The sequence below is a fragment of the Labrus bergylta genome, chromosome 15 (genome assembly GCF_963930695.1).
Source record: "Labrus bergylta chromosome 15, fLabBer1.1, whole genome shotgun sequence".
NCBI classification, from domain to species: Eukaryota; Metazoa; Chordata; class Actinopteri; order Labriformes; family Labridae; genus Labrus; species Labrus bergylta.
In genome coordinates, this window is record NC_089209.1 from 13726375 (window position 1) to 13746994 (window position 20620).

At 38.7% G+C, this 20620-nt stretch overlaps 2 protein-coding genes across 2 annotated transcripts; one reads left to right on the plus strand and one right to left on the minus strand.

Annotated features, from left to right (window-relative positions):
* On the plus strand, positions 1 to 2686 carry LOC136182744 (uncharacterized). Its single transcript, XM_065964007.1, has 3 exons — positions 1 to 149; positions 340 to 474; positions 1528 to 2686. Exons 1-3 carry the CDS (start codon positions 136 to 138, stop codon positions 2684 to 2686), a joined length of 1308 nt encoding a protein of 435 aa, XP_065820079.1. The 5' UTR covers positions 1 to 135.
* A 67-nt stretch (positions 2687 to 2753) lies between these two features.
* gata4 (GATA binding protein 4) lies at positions 2754 to 13581 on the minus strand. The gene is made up of 8 exons (XM_020647385.3): positions 13386 to 13581; positions 11611 to 12283; positions 5482 to 5648; positions 5189 to 5314; positions 4962 to 5043; positions 4656 to 4792; positions 4397 to 4469; positions 2754 to 4286 (listed from the first exon to the last, which is right to left on the minus strand). The coding sequence occupies exons 2-8, from the start codon at positions 12137 to 12139 to the stop codon at positions 4198 to 4200; spliced, it is 1203 nt and encodes a 400-aa protein (XP_020503041.1). The 5' UTR covers positions 12140 to 12283; positions 13386 to 13581; the 3' UTR covers positions 2754 to 4197.
* Positions 13582 to 20620: the final 7039 nt, after the last annotated feature.

The following is a 20620-nucleotide window of genomic DNA, read 5'->3' on the forward strand; positions in this document are numbered from 1 at the left end:
TGTTGCAGTTGTCTGAGTAAACATCATCAGAGAGAAACAGAACTGTCTCCAGCTGTTAAACCAGGACATACCAAACCACCTTAAAGCCTACTGCAAGAGCCATTGTTCCTGAGCCAACAGTGGTAAAGAATCTGGATGACACTTCCAATGTGAGTAGATAAACTTGACTTCCACTTTGATTAAAAAGACCCTAAAAAATGGGCCAAGAAATTTTTCTTTGGGGCCTTATGTGTTTCAAACTATGCTAAAATAGCTAAAAATTACCCTTCTCTTTTTTTGGTCCTTTTTTTGCCATAAGTTTGTTTACACTGCTCTTTGATATTTCATGTTATTGTTCAGGTTGAGCCGTAAGCGGCCTCTGTGTAATGGATACGATAAGGAGCCTCCACTGTACACAAAGAAATGTTTGGCCAGTCTCAAAACTCTCCGGGAGAAATATCAAAGAGACAGAGACACAGAACATTTCAGACTGAAGTAAGTACAGTCCTAAGAATTACAGAATATATCAGTGAAGTGTGTGAAACTTGTTTGAATAATGTTGCAACAGGAGAGTTGTCCGGTTGTTTAAGCTCTCGGGTTGTTTAAGGTAATTGGGTATTTCAGGTGTCACTCTCACTGTCTCTTATTTATCCTGCTTTCGTTTGCTGAGGCAAAAGCAGTACAGTAAACTATACATGTTTTATAACACATGCTTTGTATAATATACATAACCATGTTCTATGATTGTTTCGTCTATATATCCAAATACCTCATATTGTGAAATGTCAACCTTAACCTCATTCAAATATACATTTATTTCAAACAGAGAAATGTGCTTTCAGAGCATTTTACAACTTAACTGTTTCATGAAATTATGTGTAAAATTCTCAACATTTTTGTTTTGGGAATGTTTAGCTGTAATCAGTGGTCCTCAAATGCAATGTTTTTTTAAAAGAAAGATTTTCAGAGAAACTTGTTTTTCAACACTGCATTTCAAGCCAGACAGCATTTTTCTTTTCATCTTTTTTGGAGGGAGGATACATGTTCAGCTTTTATCTACTGTTTATTATATATATAAAACATTGCACAAAAAGTAAGGAAATTTGTGATAGAAGAATTAGGTAGAATTTATTTGCAGAACAAATCTTCTTGGCAATAAATCTTGTACCGTTGGAAAGCCTGTTTATTTTCCATTAAATGGTGCCATATTTACAAGGAATATGCATTTGTGGGATGAGCAGCAGAGCTGAGTATGTGGGTTGCGCCCATAAAAAACTTGCCATATCTTCTGTGCCAAACAGCTGACATGAGAGTTTTGTTTATTTCTCATGGATTCTCAGCAAGCAAACAAAACAAGTGCACTTTTTAAATATTAAACAATTTCTTTCAAATTTACATTTTATTTAGAGGTTGCGGGAGAGTAGGAGTGCCATGTACAGGGAATGTTATGAGTATGAGACATCCCCATGTAATGCTATATATTATTTGTTTTATTCACCTACAGTAATCTTTTACAATCCTATAATAAACATATATATTTTGTCACAGGACAGCCTTCGGTAGCCCTTGCTTTAATGGAGGCACACAACACCTGACAGACACTCAGAGCTTTTATGAGCAGATATCGTCGTGGACTGACACACAATACTCTGTGAGGAAAGTGCTGGAGCAGCTCAAGTTCACACAAAGCACAGATGACATTTTCCTCAGTGACTTGGTGAACAAGAAGTTTCTGGCGTTTCTGCAGGACATCACGGAGGAATGTGGCTCAGAAGATAAGCAGCATTCTTGGGCTGTTATTGAGAAACAGGAGGAGGTGGTCATGTATGGACCTTATTATCCAAACTACAACAACGGATTACACAGCGAGGATATCATTATTAAACAAACTGAGGAACTGCTGCAGTCTCAGGATGTCTCAGAAGACTGGACGGTGTTTGTATTTACAATGAACAGCCCGTGTTTGGCTAGAAACACTGATCCATGCATGCTGAACCTGGTCCAGACTGCTCAGACGTGGTGGAGTGTTTACGGAGTGAAGACTCATATTGGTTACATGAAATGTTGGGGCTTCAAAGGAACTAAAGAAAATCTGTTCAAGGATGTAAACTACAGCCAGCTGGACTGTATAGATCAAAGTCAGGACTATGAGAGCTATTTAAAAGCAACTGAGAAGAAAATAGATCTCAATCCTGTTTGTGAGAATATGTTTTCTGCTGTGAAGCACCTCCTGAAATCTACATGTTTCCCTTCTCTAAACATGGTGCAAGAGCAGGACTGGAGCAGCTACTTCACAAGTATGCTTAGTATTTATGAATGCAAACCAGAGGAGGAGAAAGAAATCCTCACACAGGACATAAACTCTGTTGTCGAAGCTGCACAAGCTCTGCTTTCAGAAACAAGTGGACATTTGTCAGAATATTTAGACAGAGGACGAGCATTTGCAATGGATTACACTTTCAGTTCACAACTTTCTGATGCCGTTCAGGATCAAATAAGACTCGCATTTCATGAGTGTTGGAGAGATTTCTTACAGAATAGACATGTCACATTCGTCAAGGAGAAGCTGACTGAAGATTTCAACCGATGTGCCGTGCAACTTTTTATCAAAGATGTTGAAAAGTTTGCGGGAAAATACCTACAAATTGGAAGGATACAGTTTTCAGAAGACGTTCGACAAGGTGTTAGTAATCAAGCCTTAAGCTAAGATGATGTCATGCTAGACTGACGTTTTGGTATGCCTTTGAAGTGGAATGAAAGACACAAGACCTTCATTATGTCAAAAAATGCTTTGTCTTTATTAGTTCCTCAGTCAAGCTACAGTCGCACACATGAGGAAGGTAGTGTTAGTGCACACTGAGAGATCTCTCACTGTGTCTGTACTTACAATATAACACAAATGGTGTTTTACAGTTAAACTGGAGTGGAGTTTTTACATATACGCTCATATATTTGTTTGTTTTTTTGTAGCCTAATTACATCTTGGATATTTCACATTTATACATTCCCCGATTGCTTGTCACAAGAATTTCTAACAAACTGTACAGTCTTGATACTTCTCTATGAATCAGTCTACTTTATCAGAGCAGTCTGCGGCTAAACAATGATACATGTAAAACCTGGAGTTGTTCACATAAATACTACACTCATGTCAGCAGAGGGAGCTAAAATATGTGTCATTACTTCCATACATATTCATAGGTAGAGTATCTTACAGGTGTCAATAGTGACATGTATTATATTACACTTTAAATAAGAGGGGTTAAGGAAAACAGTTCAGGCAACTTTCTAGGAACAGCAGGCTGGAGGGAGCTGTTTCTATTGCACTGACTGCTCATCAGGTCAAAGTACAAATCACTGGTGTTAAGGAGTGATAGATGAGCTTTTGTTTCATGCAAGTTCTTGAGAAACACACCTGCATTTTACATTCATAGCAAAAAAAAGTGATTATATCTGGCAGTAATGACAAACTATCCTTTGAGGGTGAGTAAAGGTTCAGTTCACTCAAATCACAAATTATGGAATTTTGCTCAGCAAAGATTTAGTTGGGTTTTTTTGGCCGGACCATATTACAACTAATTGATGTCCTTTAAAATAACTCAAAGCAAAGTGCTTAACCAGATTGTCTGTATCTTCATAAAAACTCATCACCAGATATAATCCCTCACCTAACCGAACATAAAACATACGACAAACTGACCAACATTGAGGTTTGTAGATTCTTAAATACCAAGTCAACATTTGTTTTGTACACTGAACCAAAAAGAGTACACACCAAAAAAATAGTGTCATTTGCCTCCACTGCATTGTGTGATACAACTTCTTGTAAAAGGACATGTTTGTTGTTTTCTCATTTAATGTGTACTGTCTCTTTAAGAAGACTGGCTTTTCTTGATATATTATTGCTGCTGTGCTTTTATGTTTTGTGAGTTTGTCATCATTCTATAAAAGTCAAAGAAAACTATTGAAATAAAATAATAGGGAGAAAAAGTCAGACCATTACATGAACAGGTTACTGATATACTGTTTGTTACAGCATCTGTCAAGCATTTTGCCTGCCTTGAATTGGTTAAAAAAAGTATGAGTGACAGATGAAGTCTCTTTCTTTCTCTCTTGTTTTTAAATTGATTCCCTTTCTGGTGTGATTGAACACACAGTACAGTCCTGTTCAACACCTCCGTTTCTTTAGTGGCACCAAAGACTTTGTCCCCCGACATTCTACTCCCGGTACTGCACAGTGTGCGGGTGTCTGTGACAAAACATCTGCATCCATTGTGGCAGCGCGCTCTCTGCAGATCCTCGTCTCCCTGGAGAGTTGAATTGGTAAAGAAAGGTTGATTTTAGATTTTGGGGTTGTGGTTCTTTTAGGCCAGAATTAGGTTGTTCCAGGGCTCAGCTTTGGAGTTAGAAGACCCACCATGGCCTCCGGGGGACATCTTCAGAGGAAGGACCCCACCTTGAGCTGTCATGTAGGCCGGCAAGGCTGAAATCTAAAAACATACAGAGGTACAATGTGAGAGAAATATTGAGCAAATATGTGAAAATAAGACTTTATGTTGAAGAGTTTTCTTGTCTTTTCTTTAAGAGATACAGTTGTAAGGCACATCAGACTCTATTCTATTTTTCTGTACTTAAATATTTTTTCTGAAATTGAATTTTTTTTTAAAGTGTCCCACCTGTGCATGTGTGCTCTGATGTGTGTACAAGCTGTGAGTATCTGGCTCTGTCTTGATCTGCCGAGACTCCTCTGTGGCCGTGGGTGCTCCGGGAGTGCTGCTCGGCGTGATGGGGGTCCCCTCACTGCCTGGGGTCCCTGAGGTCATTACATATTAACAGAAATTGTGATGAATGAAAATCTTCAAATGATTGCTCATTCTTTGGTTACAAAAGCTTGGGGGAAAGTAGAGCCGAATATTTCCCTGCTTATCTACCTACTATCTTCATATAGTCAAAATGTAAGCACACGTTGCTTTAAAGCTCACCAGTTTGTGACTTGTTGAGGTTCTTGGGTTTGCGTTTGCGGGTCTGAATCCCTTCTTTCTTCATAGCCAGGGGTCGTGGTACCTGACAAAACACAAAGACAATTTAAAATAATTCTCTTGAAGTTATTATTAAGTTGCTCAATTGGATACTTGCTTGCAAACAGCAAGCTTAGGTTCATGAGGTCCTACTGTTCAAGTGAAAACAAGTCTACATATTTCTCCCTCACCCCGTGGAGTTTCATGTAGAGGCCACAGGCGTTGCACACTGGCTCTCCCTCTGCGTTTCGTCGCCACAGGGTGGTGGTGGTGGTGTGACAGTTGGTGCAGGAAAGGCCTATTCTCCTTGAGGCAGACTGCAAGAGTGGAAAATATGTCAGGGTCAAGTAAAAGTCAAGAAAGTTCTTTTTGATCAAAAAATATCAAAAATCACTCCAGAAGATTTCATCGTACAGAATTGCTTCACTGTATGATACATGTGAAATAAAGAATGTGTAGCGAAAAGTTCTCTGCTTGCACCCACCAGTCGTCTTTGAGGTTTGATGAGAGGTCTGTTGATGCCGTTCATCTTGTGGTACAGTCCACAGGCGTTACACAAGTAGTGGCCGGTACCATCTCGCCTCCAGAGTGGGGTCGACATCGCCCCGCAGTTCACACACTCTCTGCCCTCAGCGAAGTCATCAAACAGGTCTGAAGAAGGACAAGGAGACATTGATAAAATAAACCAGGTAAAGAGTTTTCAGATCTGTTAAATAAAACAGTAATTTTGCTTTGTGGTAACATTATTTCAAAACGCCAAAGAATAATCAAAAAACATGAAGCCTAGTGGAATAGAATGCATGGCAGAGAAGTTCATGTTTCACTTATAAAGTTTTGGAAACATGTTGTCAAAGCTATAATGTGTCTGCTTCCTTTGGTGCAAGGAAAATTAAATTGTCCGAGAGAAATATTCTGTATATTGCTTCACACTTGTCCTATTTACATGTCCCAAACGGAGTTCATATGTGATTCTTTTAGAAATTAATTCTCAACCGAGTGGAAAAAGTATTCACATCCTATCAGGAAGTTAAAGTAGAAAAACTGCACCAGTCCTCAACCACAAGTCCTGCATCCAAAATCTAACGTAGTATTTATTGTGCAGAAAAAGGTCCATGTTAATATATATGATTTTATATGAAGGTTTCGGATTTTTACTGCTGCATCAATCTGTATGATGCATTCATTCTCTGCATATATCCAAAGAGGCTCTAATTTTTACAGCTTAACACATTTGGTACAATCAATTATTAAGTCATAATATCTTTGTATTAGGGGCCAAATGGGGGTGTGATGGTTAGCTCTTCTTCCTCACAGAAAGAAGGTTCCTGGTCGAGATCCTGGCTGGGGCCCTTCTGATAGCTGAAACTGGCTCCAGCACCCTTAACCCTCAACAGAATACGTGATATAGCTAATAGATGAATTTTGTATTGCTGGTGTACTGTGAGTATCATTAATCTAAAAAAAAAAAAAATACAATACAAACGCAATCATTGTGATAATGCATGCTAATCCAGTTAGCTTTTCAAATAGTTCAGGTAGGTAGTAGGCCTGGTAGAATTTTCTCAGTGCATGTAATATTCTACAATTCACTTAGCAGACGCTTTTATCCAAAGCGACGTACATCAGAGAGTAAGTACAACAATGTGAGTAAGAGCAAACGATCAGCTTTGAGTCTGATTGGACACACAGGTGCTGACAGAAAGTGAACAGAGGCAAAGCACAACATTGACGGCAGTTCTTAAGAGCTCTAATCAGTGTAGAAACCATCTTATAAGTCGTCGTTATCAAACAAAAACCATCGTCACAACCATCATCATCATCATCAATAATATCAAGACCATCATCATTAAGTTAGTAGGTATTCATGAAAGAGCTGGGTCTTTAGCTTTTTCTTAAAGGTGCAGAGGGACTCTGCAGATCGAATGGAGTTTAGAAGTTCATTCCACCAGCGGGGGGGCAACAGAGGAGAAGAGTCTAGTCAGAGACTTAGTATGATTAATATTAACTTTAATCATTTAGATTGTTTTAAAATCTTTTTTTTTTTTTTAAAGTAGTTTAGTAGAGGTGTTAAGAACAGCATTTGTGGAAAATTGTTACTTTGCACCAGACTGTTTAATTCTAACCGGGTGACCATTAAATGCAGTGTTGTTATCCACCAGCAGGAGGTGCTGTGCACAGTCCAACAGGCCCACACAACATCTGCCTGGAATCCCATCTTATCTCACAGCACCACATGAGATAAATAGCCAGCTGGAAATAGAGACAGGAGACAGAATAGAGCTCCTTCATTTTCTAATAGAGACTCTTTGTCTGCCACCCCCCTCCTCCCCCCCCTCCTCCCCTCACTCTTTCAGATAACAGGACAAATGATGGACAAATTCATTTTTTTCAAAGAAACATAGAGATGTTCAAGGAAATAAGATTAACTTGTGGTGTGGAGTGACAGCTTCTCTTTTCTTTTCTTCATTTAGGAAAGTTAAACCAACAGAGTTGTTTCTTTAAATAAAACATGCATCAGATATGTGAGGTAATGATGAGAATAGCTTCAGAAAATGTGGAAAAGACACATTCAACAACAATAAGAAAATATTCAAATCAGCCCATACTGTGTTTTTAGCTATAAACACACTCCCCTGTCCATAATGATCCTTTTTCAGGTGGCACAAATCTGGCCTCCATCTGCTCCTCCCTGCACGCCTCCTCCAAGGCCGAGAGCCAAACAGAGCAGAGCAGGGCACGCTAACCTTGAGCCGGGCAGCATTTGTAGCCAACACAACGCAGGAACACAAGACAATACACAAAAGAATAACTGCAGTGCGTGTCCGTCTGATAAAGGTTTGTTTTTTTCTGTTGAATTGATGTCAGTGTTTGTCTTTATCAGGTGGCAGTTTACAAACACACACACACAGTGATGCTTTAAGAGGCCAAAGGTGAAGCAGACTCATTCGACTGTGATGTATGTGTGGAGGAACTATCTCTGAGTACAGGTTCAAATATATCACAGCAAGTTAACGAGGGGCTTAAGAAGAGTAGCAACTTTAAATCTTACAAAATGCAGTTATACTCAACTTAGTACAATTCTCTATTACTTTAATTTTATGATATTTGCTTTTAAAGAGAAGTGATACTTTCACTCAACAACATGTTAGGTTTCTTGTTTCTTTTCACACCATTATATACTGTATGTCCATTACTTTATGAGATACAGTACTTTTACATCATATCAAAATTAGATGTAGCCTATACAGTTTGTCAATTGTTGCTACATTAAATACTGAAGCCAACAAACCACAAGGAATGATAAACTGTATGGGGCCCTTTTATTACTAAAGGAAAGTAAATCAGTACATTTACTTCTTGAGTATAAATCTAACACTTTCTCTTCATGATTCAAAGACAATTCTCCATTTTCTTCTCAGCTAAATTTATTGGATGGATCTACACCTCTTAAAAACATAGTGTTGTTCATGGATATGTGGAGCTATATATGAAACAACTCAAATCAGCCCCAACCTGGACTTAAATTCTGCCCCACACATTGTCAGTATGAATCCAATAAAAAAAACTCTGTATCAATACTATTATGACACTCAGGGGGTCTGTTGTCTATGTGGAGTATTTTTACTCTGAGTTAGGATTTTTATGTAATAAAGACTTCACTTGAGAACAATTTCATGACACAAGTTTCAGTTGAACTGAAGTTATTCTAACCAATATTTTGACATTTAACAATACACTGATAATTATGTGTTGGATTTTTTTTATCTACATGCTAACACTGAAAAAGATGTGTGTCAGTGCAGTGCAAACAGAGCAGATTAACTGATTAAAATCATCTCATCCATTGTTCATATCAGATGCTCAGATTGGCAGATTCTTTCTCGTTGTATGTGAGGAAGAGAACTTTAACTTGATAAACATTTAATTCCCCATGGACTAAAATTTGGATCTTTATAAAAATAAAAAAATAAAAAAATATATATATATATATATATATATATATATATAAATAATAAAATGATCTCTTTGAATCCAATAAATGTGATACATGTTAACAAATATTGTGCTTAAGTAAAGCCAAGAAGAAGAAATAACGACACCCTTTCAATGTTGAACATGAATTGTATTTGTTGACCGAAAAAGGTTTAACTTTTTTATTTCTTTTCCGTTATGAATAAGAAGTGGGGTTTCTCTGAATCAGGAAATGAAAATGTAATTCTGTCAATTCTTTGAGAATTTGAAATATGTTAAATAATTCACAGGTAAGTGTTTTGACGCATTTAATTGACTTAATAAAGTCAAGCTTTATACAAATTCACACTGAGAACATTGAAGGTGAAATAAATCCCTTAGAGTTTCCTTTTGTCCTGTTCACCCACAAGGGACACTTTCACTGCCTGACTGACCAATCAGCCTGACTTTTGATTCAATCTGATGTGATTACAAAACAATCACACGTCAAGAAAGAGGAGCAGTGATTAAAGAGCTTGTTCTGTGAGTGTGACTGTGATCGCATGAAGAGGTCACTGTGGATCAATACTGATATCTCTCACACTATGATCACAGCTGATTGTTTCACCCTTCATCAAATAGTTTGTCTGGTACGGGGACAACTTTAAAATGTTCACCCATAGAAACTATAGTGGGAAGCATTCAGCCAAGAACTCAAAATAGACAGACGTAAAGAAAGAAGTAAACAGCTGTTAATCAGCTGTTTGGGGCTGATTTGAGTTGTTTCAATAATGACTGATATGGTAATGATGATCCAGCCCGACAGATTAGGTTGTAATTACTTGATAGTCAAATAGAAACATGTGGAAATGAAAAATATGAATGAAAAGGTTCAGATTACCCTGAATCAGTGGAGAAAATTTAGATAATAGAAGAAATATGAAAGCAGAATCAAAGAGTAGTAATTCGGTCCAGAGTTCAATGAAACTGAAGCAGTCAGTCACCCCCCCCCCCCACACACACACACACACACACACACACACACACACACACACAGAGACAAAAAGCGGACTGATAGCTGCTTCTCCAATATGAATGTTTTTTAAATGAAATTGGATGCCCTATATCATTAAAAATGACTCTTCAGCACATAAAGCTGTAAAGTTGTGATCAGGATCATTATCCTCAAACACTCTTTAAATTAAATCCAAACTGGACCCCCCCCCTCCTCCCCCCTCATGAGGTCGCAGTCTGACACTAAGCTATAAATGAGGCTGTCTCTGCATGTCAACATGTGTCATTCATTCAGATTCAGTTAAATATTAATTTGTATCACTACGATAATCCTTCAGTCGTGATTCATAAAAAAAAACACACAAGTACAATGTGTGCTTGACTTGTTTTGTTTGGTTATTAAAAAACATTAAATCAATGTTTAAGTAGGCCTAAATTATGCTTAATTCATGAATCCAAACTTAAACATGCTCCTTTGCTTGTTTGTAATTATAAAGACAATGATCCTCAAAAAATATGATTGGATTGGATAAAAAAATAATTCTTTTAAAGTCAAAATGGAAAAACAAAAGCCACTGAAATGATTCATCGATGTATATTGATGATGAATTAAATATAAATTGTATTAATCAGTTTATAAATATTTTTGATAAACTAATATCATTAAAGCGAAATCTCTAATTAAAGGAGGATCAGACAGTCAGCATTAACTGGCTGCAGTTTTTCAAAGAACCGAACACAACTGGACTTTTTATGGAAGAAACTGTTTTTCAAATGAAATGAACAATCGTGGAGGTCAAACGTGAAAATAGGTGTGAAAACCGTCTACATGTTTAAGCCTACTCCTTGTGTCTGAATATATGCTGCTGTTGTTGTTTTTACTTCCTGCTTCATAATTGGATCTGTCTTTTCGTTTTGCAGAAATGTGAATGATCGTCACTGCGATAAAATAAAGCAGTCTGAATTTCTCTCATTCTTCAAAAAACTTCTGACTCATTTCCGAGACCTATCTGAATATGGCGTATGAAATATAAATCACACAATCAGTGCTAAATTGTTAAACCTCTATTTATGGGGCTATTATTCAGGCTAATCTATATTCTCAGATTAAATAAATCATTTCTAATCATTGCAATCTAGCGTGTAAACTAGGCCTACGTCCTGTTAGTTAACCCAGTCTTAATTGCCTTTCCCTTTTTTTAAATTGAACTTTATCAGTGAAGATAATTTCTGTTAAATAAATTAGGCCTATTTCTGCTTATTATCAGCAAATTAAAGCAGTAATAATACAGGTTTATATTTTAAGAAATGAACTGCAGCAAAATAGGCGTACGCTAATAACAGCCTTAAAGGTTTTTATATTGTAACATTATTAGGCCTATTTTGTTCAGCAAACAAACTTCATTTATAGACCTTGCCTGGTAACCTATCAATAATCAAATTAATCATTCTGTAATTCACGACAAAGAGGACTATAAATCGATCTTCACAAAAAAATAAAATAAAAAAAATGCATCACTTTTTATTTTCTTTTTTGATTTGAAGCTGACAATTGAAAATATTCTGACAGATTTTTTTGAAGTCTAAAGAAGCTTTGTTGACAACAACAAATATCACCATGGAATGATTAAATCAAATCACGTCTCACCTATGTTTGGGTGTCGTGCTGCACCCGGGGGAGCTCCGGTCTGCAGCCCATGGAGGACCGGGCTCTCAAATGGGGACGTCGTCCACGTTCCACCCATGTTGGGGCTCATGTAGGCCGGGTAGGGGCTGTGATAGGACCCGCTGAGGCTCCGGGCGCCGTAGTGCTCCCTGCCGTTGGCGGTGATGTTTAGCGGGCCGGCGTAAGAAGCCGCAGCCGTTTCCCGGACTGAGGCAACCCCGGAGGACATAGGCGGACTGGTGGAGAAGCTGAAGCGCGGGGACACCGGGGAGGAGTGGTTGTACGAGGACACCGAGTCTGCGCCCGGCTGCGCCCAGGCAGAGTGGCTCGTCACCGGGCTGCTCTGCTGCGGCGCACCGGGCGTCTGGAGATAAGGCAGCGCCGGGATCATGGGGGTGACGACCCGGGTGGTGGGCACGTACACCGGAGAGGTGCCCGTGGAGGCGTTGTGAAGGAATCCGGCCTCATACGAGGGGGGTCCGTGGTTGGTTGTCATTATGCCTTGATACATATCCTCTCCTTGAAACTGGACATCCGTGTTGATAAAAAGGATGGATGCACTCAAGCCGTGGAGTACTTTATGAGCATTAACACACAGCTGTATGGTCGAGTACAATCCGAAGAGATCTGTCGTCCCAGTTTAAGATCAGATCTGCTGTTAAGAAGCAAAGCAACATTCAGAAAATGAGAATAAAGTGAGAGAGGAGACACGAGAGAGAGGAGGAGTGAGTGTCTGTGATCAAGATCCAGCTGTTATCATCTCTCTCTCTCTCTCTCTCTCTCTCTCTCTCTCTCTCTCTCTCTGTCTCTCTCTCTCTCTCTCTCTCTCGTTTTCTCCCTCCCTAAACCTATCTGATAAAAACCAATAATGTTTTAACACAAAAGTATGCAAAAATATGTAGACTATACCATATATATCCTAATGATTTTATGTAATTCTGTACAGTGAATTGTATTATTTGTAAGCAGATATTTCAGATGTGATTTTTTTGTATGTATGGCTAGTTATCCCTTACTTATTAGGACAAATCATTTTTTGTTGCTTTTTCGTTTTGTTTTTTTTAAAGAGGCAGCCTTATGACTGTAAATTAAATGAACGTATCAGAAAGTTGTCACTAAAGTTGATCTTGCTAGAGACCAGTCCAAACATATGCGGCCTACGTTTGATTTCTGTCAATTACATTTTTTTTAAAGTCCATATCTTGAGCACTAAAGTTGGGTTTATGTCTTAAATTTTATTCAACATAAATGAAAAGTTGAAGCTTTTCCTTATTTACATTTCCTGACTTTAGCATTTGCTAAAAAAAAACAAAAAAAAACCATTTCGATTAAGGATAAATGTCTCAATTTAATAACGTCAGCCTAATGATTGGTGACTTATTGATTATTCTTATAAATATCAAAATAAACTTAAAAAATAAATCAGACTACGTAAGTTATTTTGCATCCGGTATTTAAGAAGTTGGAAATGTTTTTTTTTTTTTTTTTAATGGAAAGTATGATCAGTCTAGTTTGCAGCTATGTGATGTCCGTTATTAACGATTAGGCCTATCGTTGTTCATAGTTATCGATTAACAGTGCACAGTCTCATTCGGCCTCAGTTATTCGACACCGTCTAAAGACTACATGGATATTCATATAAAGGCCTCAGATGTGTAAGAGCAGCAACTATGAGGAGACATGAAAGAAGCTGAAAACTTCTGTCTGACACAAGTCATTGTTTCCCATCAATTATATTTACATTAGCTATTGCTTACCTTTGGGCCTACTTGTGCTGGACTTCAATTCGCGCGTCTTATGAAGCAGCACATGACAAATATGATGTATCGCGAGGATGCTTGACGCGCCGTCAGTCGGAAGTCTCCGCTTGTTGTTGTCCGCGTGAGGACAGATTAATACCTGTCATCAACACACCAGTGAACGTAAACACACGAGGCCATTTCATTGTGCTACCATTTCCCACAGACGGCCTCAGTGAATAACGTGACTACATTAAGGGTGTGTGTGTGTGTGTGTGTGTGTGTGTAGCCTGTGTGTGTGTGTGTGTGTGTGTGTGTGTGTGTGTGTGTGTGTGTGTGTTTCCATTGCGTTTATCATCATCATCATTATTATTAGTAGTATTATTATTATTATTGTGTATTTCACAATTTATTATGACTTGTTATGACATAACCAGTTGTTTTACATTCAATTGAACGAGTTTTAAAAGCAGTTTATAAAAGTAATTGAGAGTCATAAAGAAAATGGAAAACAAAAAACTTTGGGTTTTTATTTCTGTCTATGCTAAATATCTCTTAATATAATGAAAGAGACCTAGATGTAAATTGTAACATTGAAATAATTGCAGTACAAATGCATGAAGAAGAAGCTCAGATAAGAACTTTAATCAGGTAACATGACTGAAAGCATCTGCAAGCATTTTAAAAGTGTCTCCATTGATTCAGTATTGCAGCACTGTCAAAACACTGATGTCTGATATTGGTTGTGTCTGAAACCACTTGCTCCAAAATCAACAAATATGGGAATATAGAATATAGAATACAACAACAGAATGTGATTTCAAACACAGAAATTGTGTTTTCTATCTATCTATCTGTCTATCTATCTATCTATCTATCTGTGCAGTAATACTGTACAGTTACCTTTAACATTCGTCCTCAGAAATCTAATAGAGACATATATTGCCTCAAATGGGGAACCTTCATCAATGTGTAACCACAGGTTGATAACAGAAGCACCAATTGGTGGTTAATAATATCGAGGCGTGGATCCCTGTTTGTCTGCGAGGGCAGAGAGTAGGAGCAGATGATTCATGCTTTTATGACTCAAGTTAAGGAATAGATACATAAATTACAGTTTTGTCTCAATCCTTCCTGCTCATTGTTTCAAACAGACATTGAACAATTGTCACAACTGTTTAACAGGACATCAAAACCTGTATTGCATGTCTGCAAAATTTCTTAATTTGCCAAAAACATTTAATTCTTGTTTCAAACCGAGTCGTTGAGTCAGTTAATTGGTCATTGCCACCAAAAAGAAAAGTTGTTTAGTCATCGTGCGAGCCGTACTGGTCAAAACGTTTCCCCCTTTTCTCATCTTTTTGATGTTTTTGTCAGCATGTTACCCTGGAAAGATTTATTACAAAAACACATTTTTTTTCCAAAATGTTTGTTGACATTGACTACTGTTCTATATTTTTATATATATTAGGTAAAAGTTTACTGGGAAAAATCCAGACTGTACAATCTAGTACATATAAAGATCATACATCTGTATGCAGTAAATCTATTTGTGTAACAATGTGTCACAAGTAGGCCTACTGACAGAAAATTCATGTAAAGTCAGATACAGAAAATCTGCCACTAAATGACACCCCCAGATAGAAGAAATATTGAGATTTGTCTTTTTACTGTTAATATTTGTTTTGCATGTTTTGGATAAGTGTAATCAAAAGTGTCATTTGTCTTTCAAGCTTCCTTATAACCCCAAAGTTTCATGTAATGAAATGTGTGTATGTATAGGGTGAATAGTTTACGAAAATAGAGAAAAATAAAACCGAGCTCATCCTCTTTTCTGTTATTGTACAGTACAGCGTGTTTTGATTTGTGTGTTTTCACATGCCAGGCTATATCACTGACAGTGACAGAGGCCAGATCCAATGTGTGTGCAACCATCATTCTGTGAAAATGTGTGTGTGTGTGTGTGTGTGTGTGTGTGTGTGTGTGTGTGTGTGTGTGTGTGTGTGTGTGTGTGTGTGTGTGTGTGTGTGTGTAAATGAGGAGGTGTTGGGTGAGGGACTAGATAGAGATGTTGGTATGTGACGGACAGTGGCTGACTGTTTCTTAACAGTGTGTGTGCGTTTGTTTGTGTGTGTTCAAACAAGGCACCATGAAAAATGTCCCCGTCTTGGCTGGGGCCAAAAACTCAATCACTTGGGGTCTGTGACTTACTTTGGCCCTTCTTCCTTGCACACACGAACGTACGGACACACACAAGCACACACACACAGAGGTTATAGACTCCTGGCACCAGGAAGAGGACTTCAAATGGAGAGGCAGGAAAACCCTGGAGGAAGAATACTCTGTCCGTATGAGCACACAGAGGGAGGGAAACACCCACATACATGCACACACACACCTTGGTTTTCCCCATTGAAATTCTGTTTTGCAGAGTTAGCAGAAGGTACACGTTTTCATACAAAATCCTTCCATCTCGTCTTCATCTGTTTCGGCTGACTTCACCTGTTTGTCTTGTTTTATCTGATCACATTGATCCTTATCGATCCACTCATGTGATAATCATAATGTTGAAACAGAGCTAATCAATGCACACTCATCACTGTCTATCCAATGTGCTCATAAACACCTGACGCCATCTGATGATGTTTTAAACGTTGCCCATTTTGTGTTATTTTGTTGGGAAATGATTTGAAGAACTCAGAGTTGACTTTGAATGATGACTTGACTTGATGAAGAATGATTGACTTTACTTTAATGGACTAGAAGTGACCATATTAGAAGAAGGCCCCTACTCTATTGAAAGCTTTCCCTGCTTATACAGTTTTCTGTATTACCCTCAAGTGGACCATCATTTACCAAAGAACTTCTTGCTTATTGAGACACTTTTGACAATAGTAATTGAGCACATTAACTCAAAAATCTAATAAATCAAGTGAGAGGTATATGGGGGACTTTTAAGCCTTTTTCACACTTGCACAAAACTTGTGAAAAACTCATGAAGTTTTTGGGGTGAGCTGTACGTATGAACACAGAAGCCAACATTTTCACTCTGACTTTATCTCGAGTTTCTCGTGTAAGCCCACGTGTATTTTTTTCCGCAGAAAGTCTGAGTGAGCTAAAGCGATCTATCCATCTATCTGTGGAGTAACACCATACAGTATCTATGTTCTTCTCAACCCTTTTGTTGATATTGTCTTGACTCAGTAGACCTTCCATCCCACTCGCTGACAGGCCTCCCGCTGTGAGGTGCATGTGTTAACCACCAGATCATAAGGATTTCAGGGGCAGTCCTGGTCATCAGAGAGACTGCAGGCTTAAGGCACTTTGGAGACTATGTCCACATCTTAAATACAGTCAGTTGTTTTTGCTATATATATTATATTCATCCTGTCAAAGTGAACACATTTGTCGATGCACTATTTTAAAGCTGTTGTGAGGAGTTTTTAGCTGGTTATGAAACAGGCTGAAATTAATATTAATGCCTCTTTATGACCTGTAAAAGTAAACTAGAGCATCAGCATTAAGATGACACCTGCCGCAGGTTGTCAAAAGACACAATTTACAGCACGCTGCAGAAACATCCTTTGCTTACGTTTTCCACAGAAAAGACTCACACTGAGTGAAGGATTTCACCGCTTAAAGACATCAGGATGAGATTTTGTAGCCCTAAAGAAAACACTGCTAGACATGTTAAGGACAAAATCAGCAAAGAGATAAGAAGTACCCCTTAAAAAACTGAGGCAAACAGCGCACTAACCACTAAACTACAGGTGCCCCTCAGAGCTTTGTGTTTTGATCCACTATTTTGAGTTGAAGTTTCAGTTAAAATTATTTCCTGAGTCATTTTGTTAAATAATGGTTTTCATCTGGGTTCCAGCTTATTCTAGATCAATTTTAGCCAAATACATTGTCTTGGTCATCCTGTTGCACGTGCATTTGTGTGACTATGTTTGAATGAATTTGATTTGGGATTAAGGTATCTGTATGTTATGCTTGCAGATTAAGTGTGTTTGATCAGTTAAGGTCAGGGAGTCAACTGGGGCGACACAAGTCCACGCAGCAAGACACCTGGGCTTGAGCGACACACATCATCTCTTTGTCTTTCTCTCTCACACACACACACACACACACACACACACACACACACACACACACACACACACACACACACACACACACACACACACACACACACACACACACACAAACAAACAAACACAAACTCACACCATTAACCAGGAGTGCAGGCTGTTTTTTAAAATGAATTATTAACTCCTAAGGTGCTGGTTCTCATTGCAGGCTAAAGTGCTGAATTAGACTCTTGGTTCACACTGTTTGAAGAGCAGCGCAAACACATCAAACAACACTCAATTACCGATGATAAGAATGCAATTATCAAAACCTCTTTTGTTCTGATGGACTCCTCTGTTTGTAAAGCTGCTTAACCAACTCAATCACACAAACGCCAGAATATTTCTTTGTATGCTTGTAATTAAAATTCCACTCCTGGGGGTTGCTTACTATGAAACTAAGAAAAATTCATAGGTAGTTATCTGAGAGACTGGACATAAGGTGAGTACAGTCATGCGATCTTGTGTGCAAAATTCACTGCTGACCAATCATATTGGCTCGATATCTAACTGACAGCCCTGTGGGATGCCCTGTGATACTGTTCGTGCATGTTTGGGAGTTTTTGTGTGCTATAGCAAGTGTATTTTTAGCAGTGAACACTCAGGGATCCCTGGACCTCTCCCTGTGATAAGCTGTGACCAAAGTCCGCAGGCTAGCAAAGGCCTAAAGAGCAAATAGAGAACACACACTAGCACACACACTGTTTAATATGCTGATATATGGGGTTAAGGCGCAGTGATGTGGCAGCCAGAGGGAAAGCTGTTTGTTTGTACGGAGAGGGACAAGTCAGGGGTAAGATTCAGGTTAGGTAAAGGTGAGGTGACATCATCAAAACAATGGATTCTGGTGTCTTTGGAGGGTTCAAGAAGAGTTCAAGCAGTGAGGGTTAAAGAAGTGTCAGTGCATTGCTGAAACTGAGGATGGAGATTGTGATGGAGAAAAGAAACAAGTGTTTGCGTTTTTCACCGGACGTATTCACACAGTGACCTTTTCCCCTGACATCAATTAAAGGGTAATTCTTTTGCTCATTCTTTTATAAGAATAGATGAAAAAACTACTGTGTACGAGGTTGCAAGGGGTATATTTATAATGACCAGGAAACCCATAATGATAACAACAATTCTAGTCTGATAAGAAAAAAGTCAAAGAAATGCAAAAATCAAGAGGGATATGGGGCCGTATTTCAAGCCCCATTTGCCACAACAGGACAACAGCTAATGTTAGCCTTAAAAAAACACTCTAGATCACTTTTTACGATCTTTTGATGTTGATTGCCAACCTCACCTTGAGGTTGGCAATCAACAGTGTCACATGAGTTGCTTGGAAAGATCAAAACTAAATTAAACAACATGTTTGACAACCAATTAACTGGTCGACCATAAGACAAATGCTAATTTTAGCATTAACTACTTCAGAAGATAACATCACAGTCAGCAAGTAGGTGGCTGACTTCCAATATAACCTTTTGACAGTTTGTGAAAGGCAAGAAGGAAAATGAGTTATCTTTGTACAGACAACATATCTGATAATCATTTAGCTACTATCAGACAACAGCCACATTTAATGTCATCCTAGCTAACATTGGTTAGCAAAGAAGTGGCTTACTCTCAGCAGTGTCATACAATGTAATATGGAAGGTAAAAACAGATTCATTCTTGAAAAAAAAAACATATAGCCACCATCAAACAGCTGATTTTAGCATCCAGCAACAAGTTCCTAGCTAACATAATTTTAAGTGAAGAAAAGGATGCCTCTTAAGCTACACTTTGAAAGTGTTCTATTCAATAGGAAGACAGAAACAGAGTTTTCCTTCACTTTCATTAAATTTCTTGCTAGTATAATTTTTTACTGTTTTAAAGAGCGCATATTCTGCCCTTTTTGGGGTTCGTATATTTAATCTATGTACCTACTTTTGTACGTTCACAATAGCTAAAGTCCGAAAAAAGTCTGTCTGTTTTCATGTACTGCTCCTTCTTGCTCCCTCTACGCTCTGAGTCCGTCAGCTGCACTCTGTTGAGCCCACACTGTTAGACCCCACGTGGGCCAAGTCTGCTCTGATTGGTCTGCCGATCCACTCTGTCGTTATTGGTCAGTTGCTCAGCACGCTTCTCGGAAATTTCAACATGAGCTGCAGGGCTTGCCACAACGAGCCAATGGACTTAGATCAGTGATCTCACACTGACAATGACGCCGCCCTGACAAATTTGTATTGAGGGGGGCTAGAACCGAGTGTTACATGCGGCTAATGCTACAGCTAACAGGAGGACGTAGGAGAAGCCGCGTTTCCGCGGACTTTGAATTTTTGCACATAGATGTGCCTAAACATGCACAGGACACTTGGAAAACACACTAAAGGGCATATAAAACCAGAAAAAGCATAATATGGGACCTTTAAAGTACTACACATTCAAAAAGTAGGCCAAATATTAGCATTTTGCCACTTCAATGCTACTTTTACCATTAGCAAAGAATTTACAGCCTTGCCATTGTATCATACAACCAAAGGGTTATAAAAACATTCAGCATTTGCAAAGATAACAGTAAATGGCTGAATGTTAAGTCTCTCCACAGTTCTCTGTTAATTGCCTTTTATTTGCTGATTAAACCGAGAAATGTAAGATGACAACCATGGTCAGATTTTCACTGATTTCACAATATCAAAAAATATATATTTTACTGTCTTTCAAAGGCCTGCTCCTCCCTTCACAACACTGAAGAAGCAAACAAAAACACAATGAGGACGGAAGAGGAGAAAAGGTGCCTCAATCCAGGGACGGTGACAGTGTTCATGTCTGATAACAGCAGGAATGTTTCGGTTTGGACAGTGCGAGGAGGGTCTGTGGAATAGAGAGTTTAAAAAATATGATTCAGTGAGAAAAAATTGGGAAAATGGAGAATGTCAAAGAGGAGGAGGAGAAAGGAGATGCCACCAGACAGGAGGAGCAGTGGAAAACAAAAGAGTCTCCACACTCTGCTCTGTCTTATCTGTCTGAGGGTCTTATCCACCGCTGGCTCTGTTAGTGTAACCCCATTCCCTCCCTGCCGACCGCTCTCCTTCCACCTCATCCCTCCATCTCCATCCCCCCCCCTTCCCCCCCTTCCCCCCCTTCATCCTCCTCGTC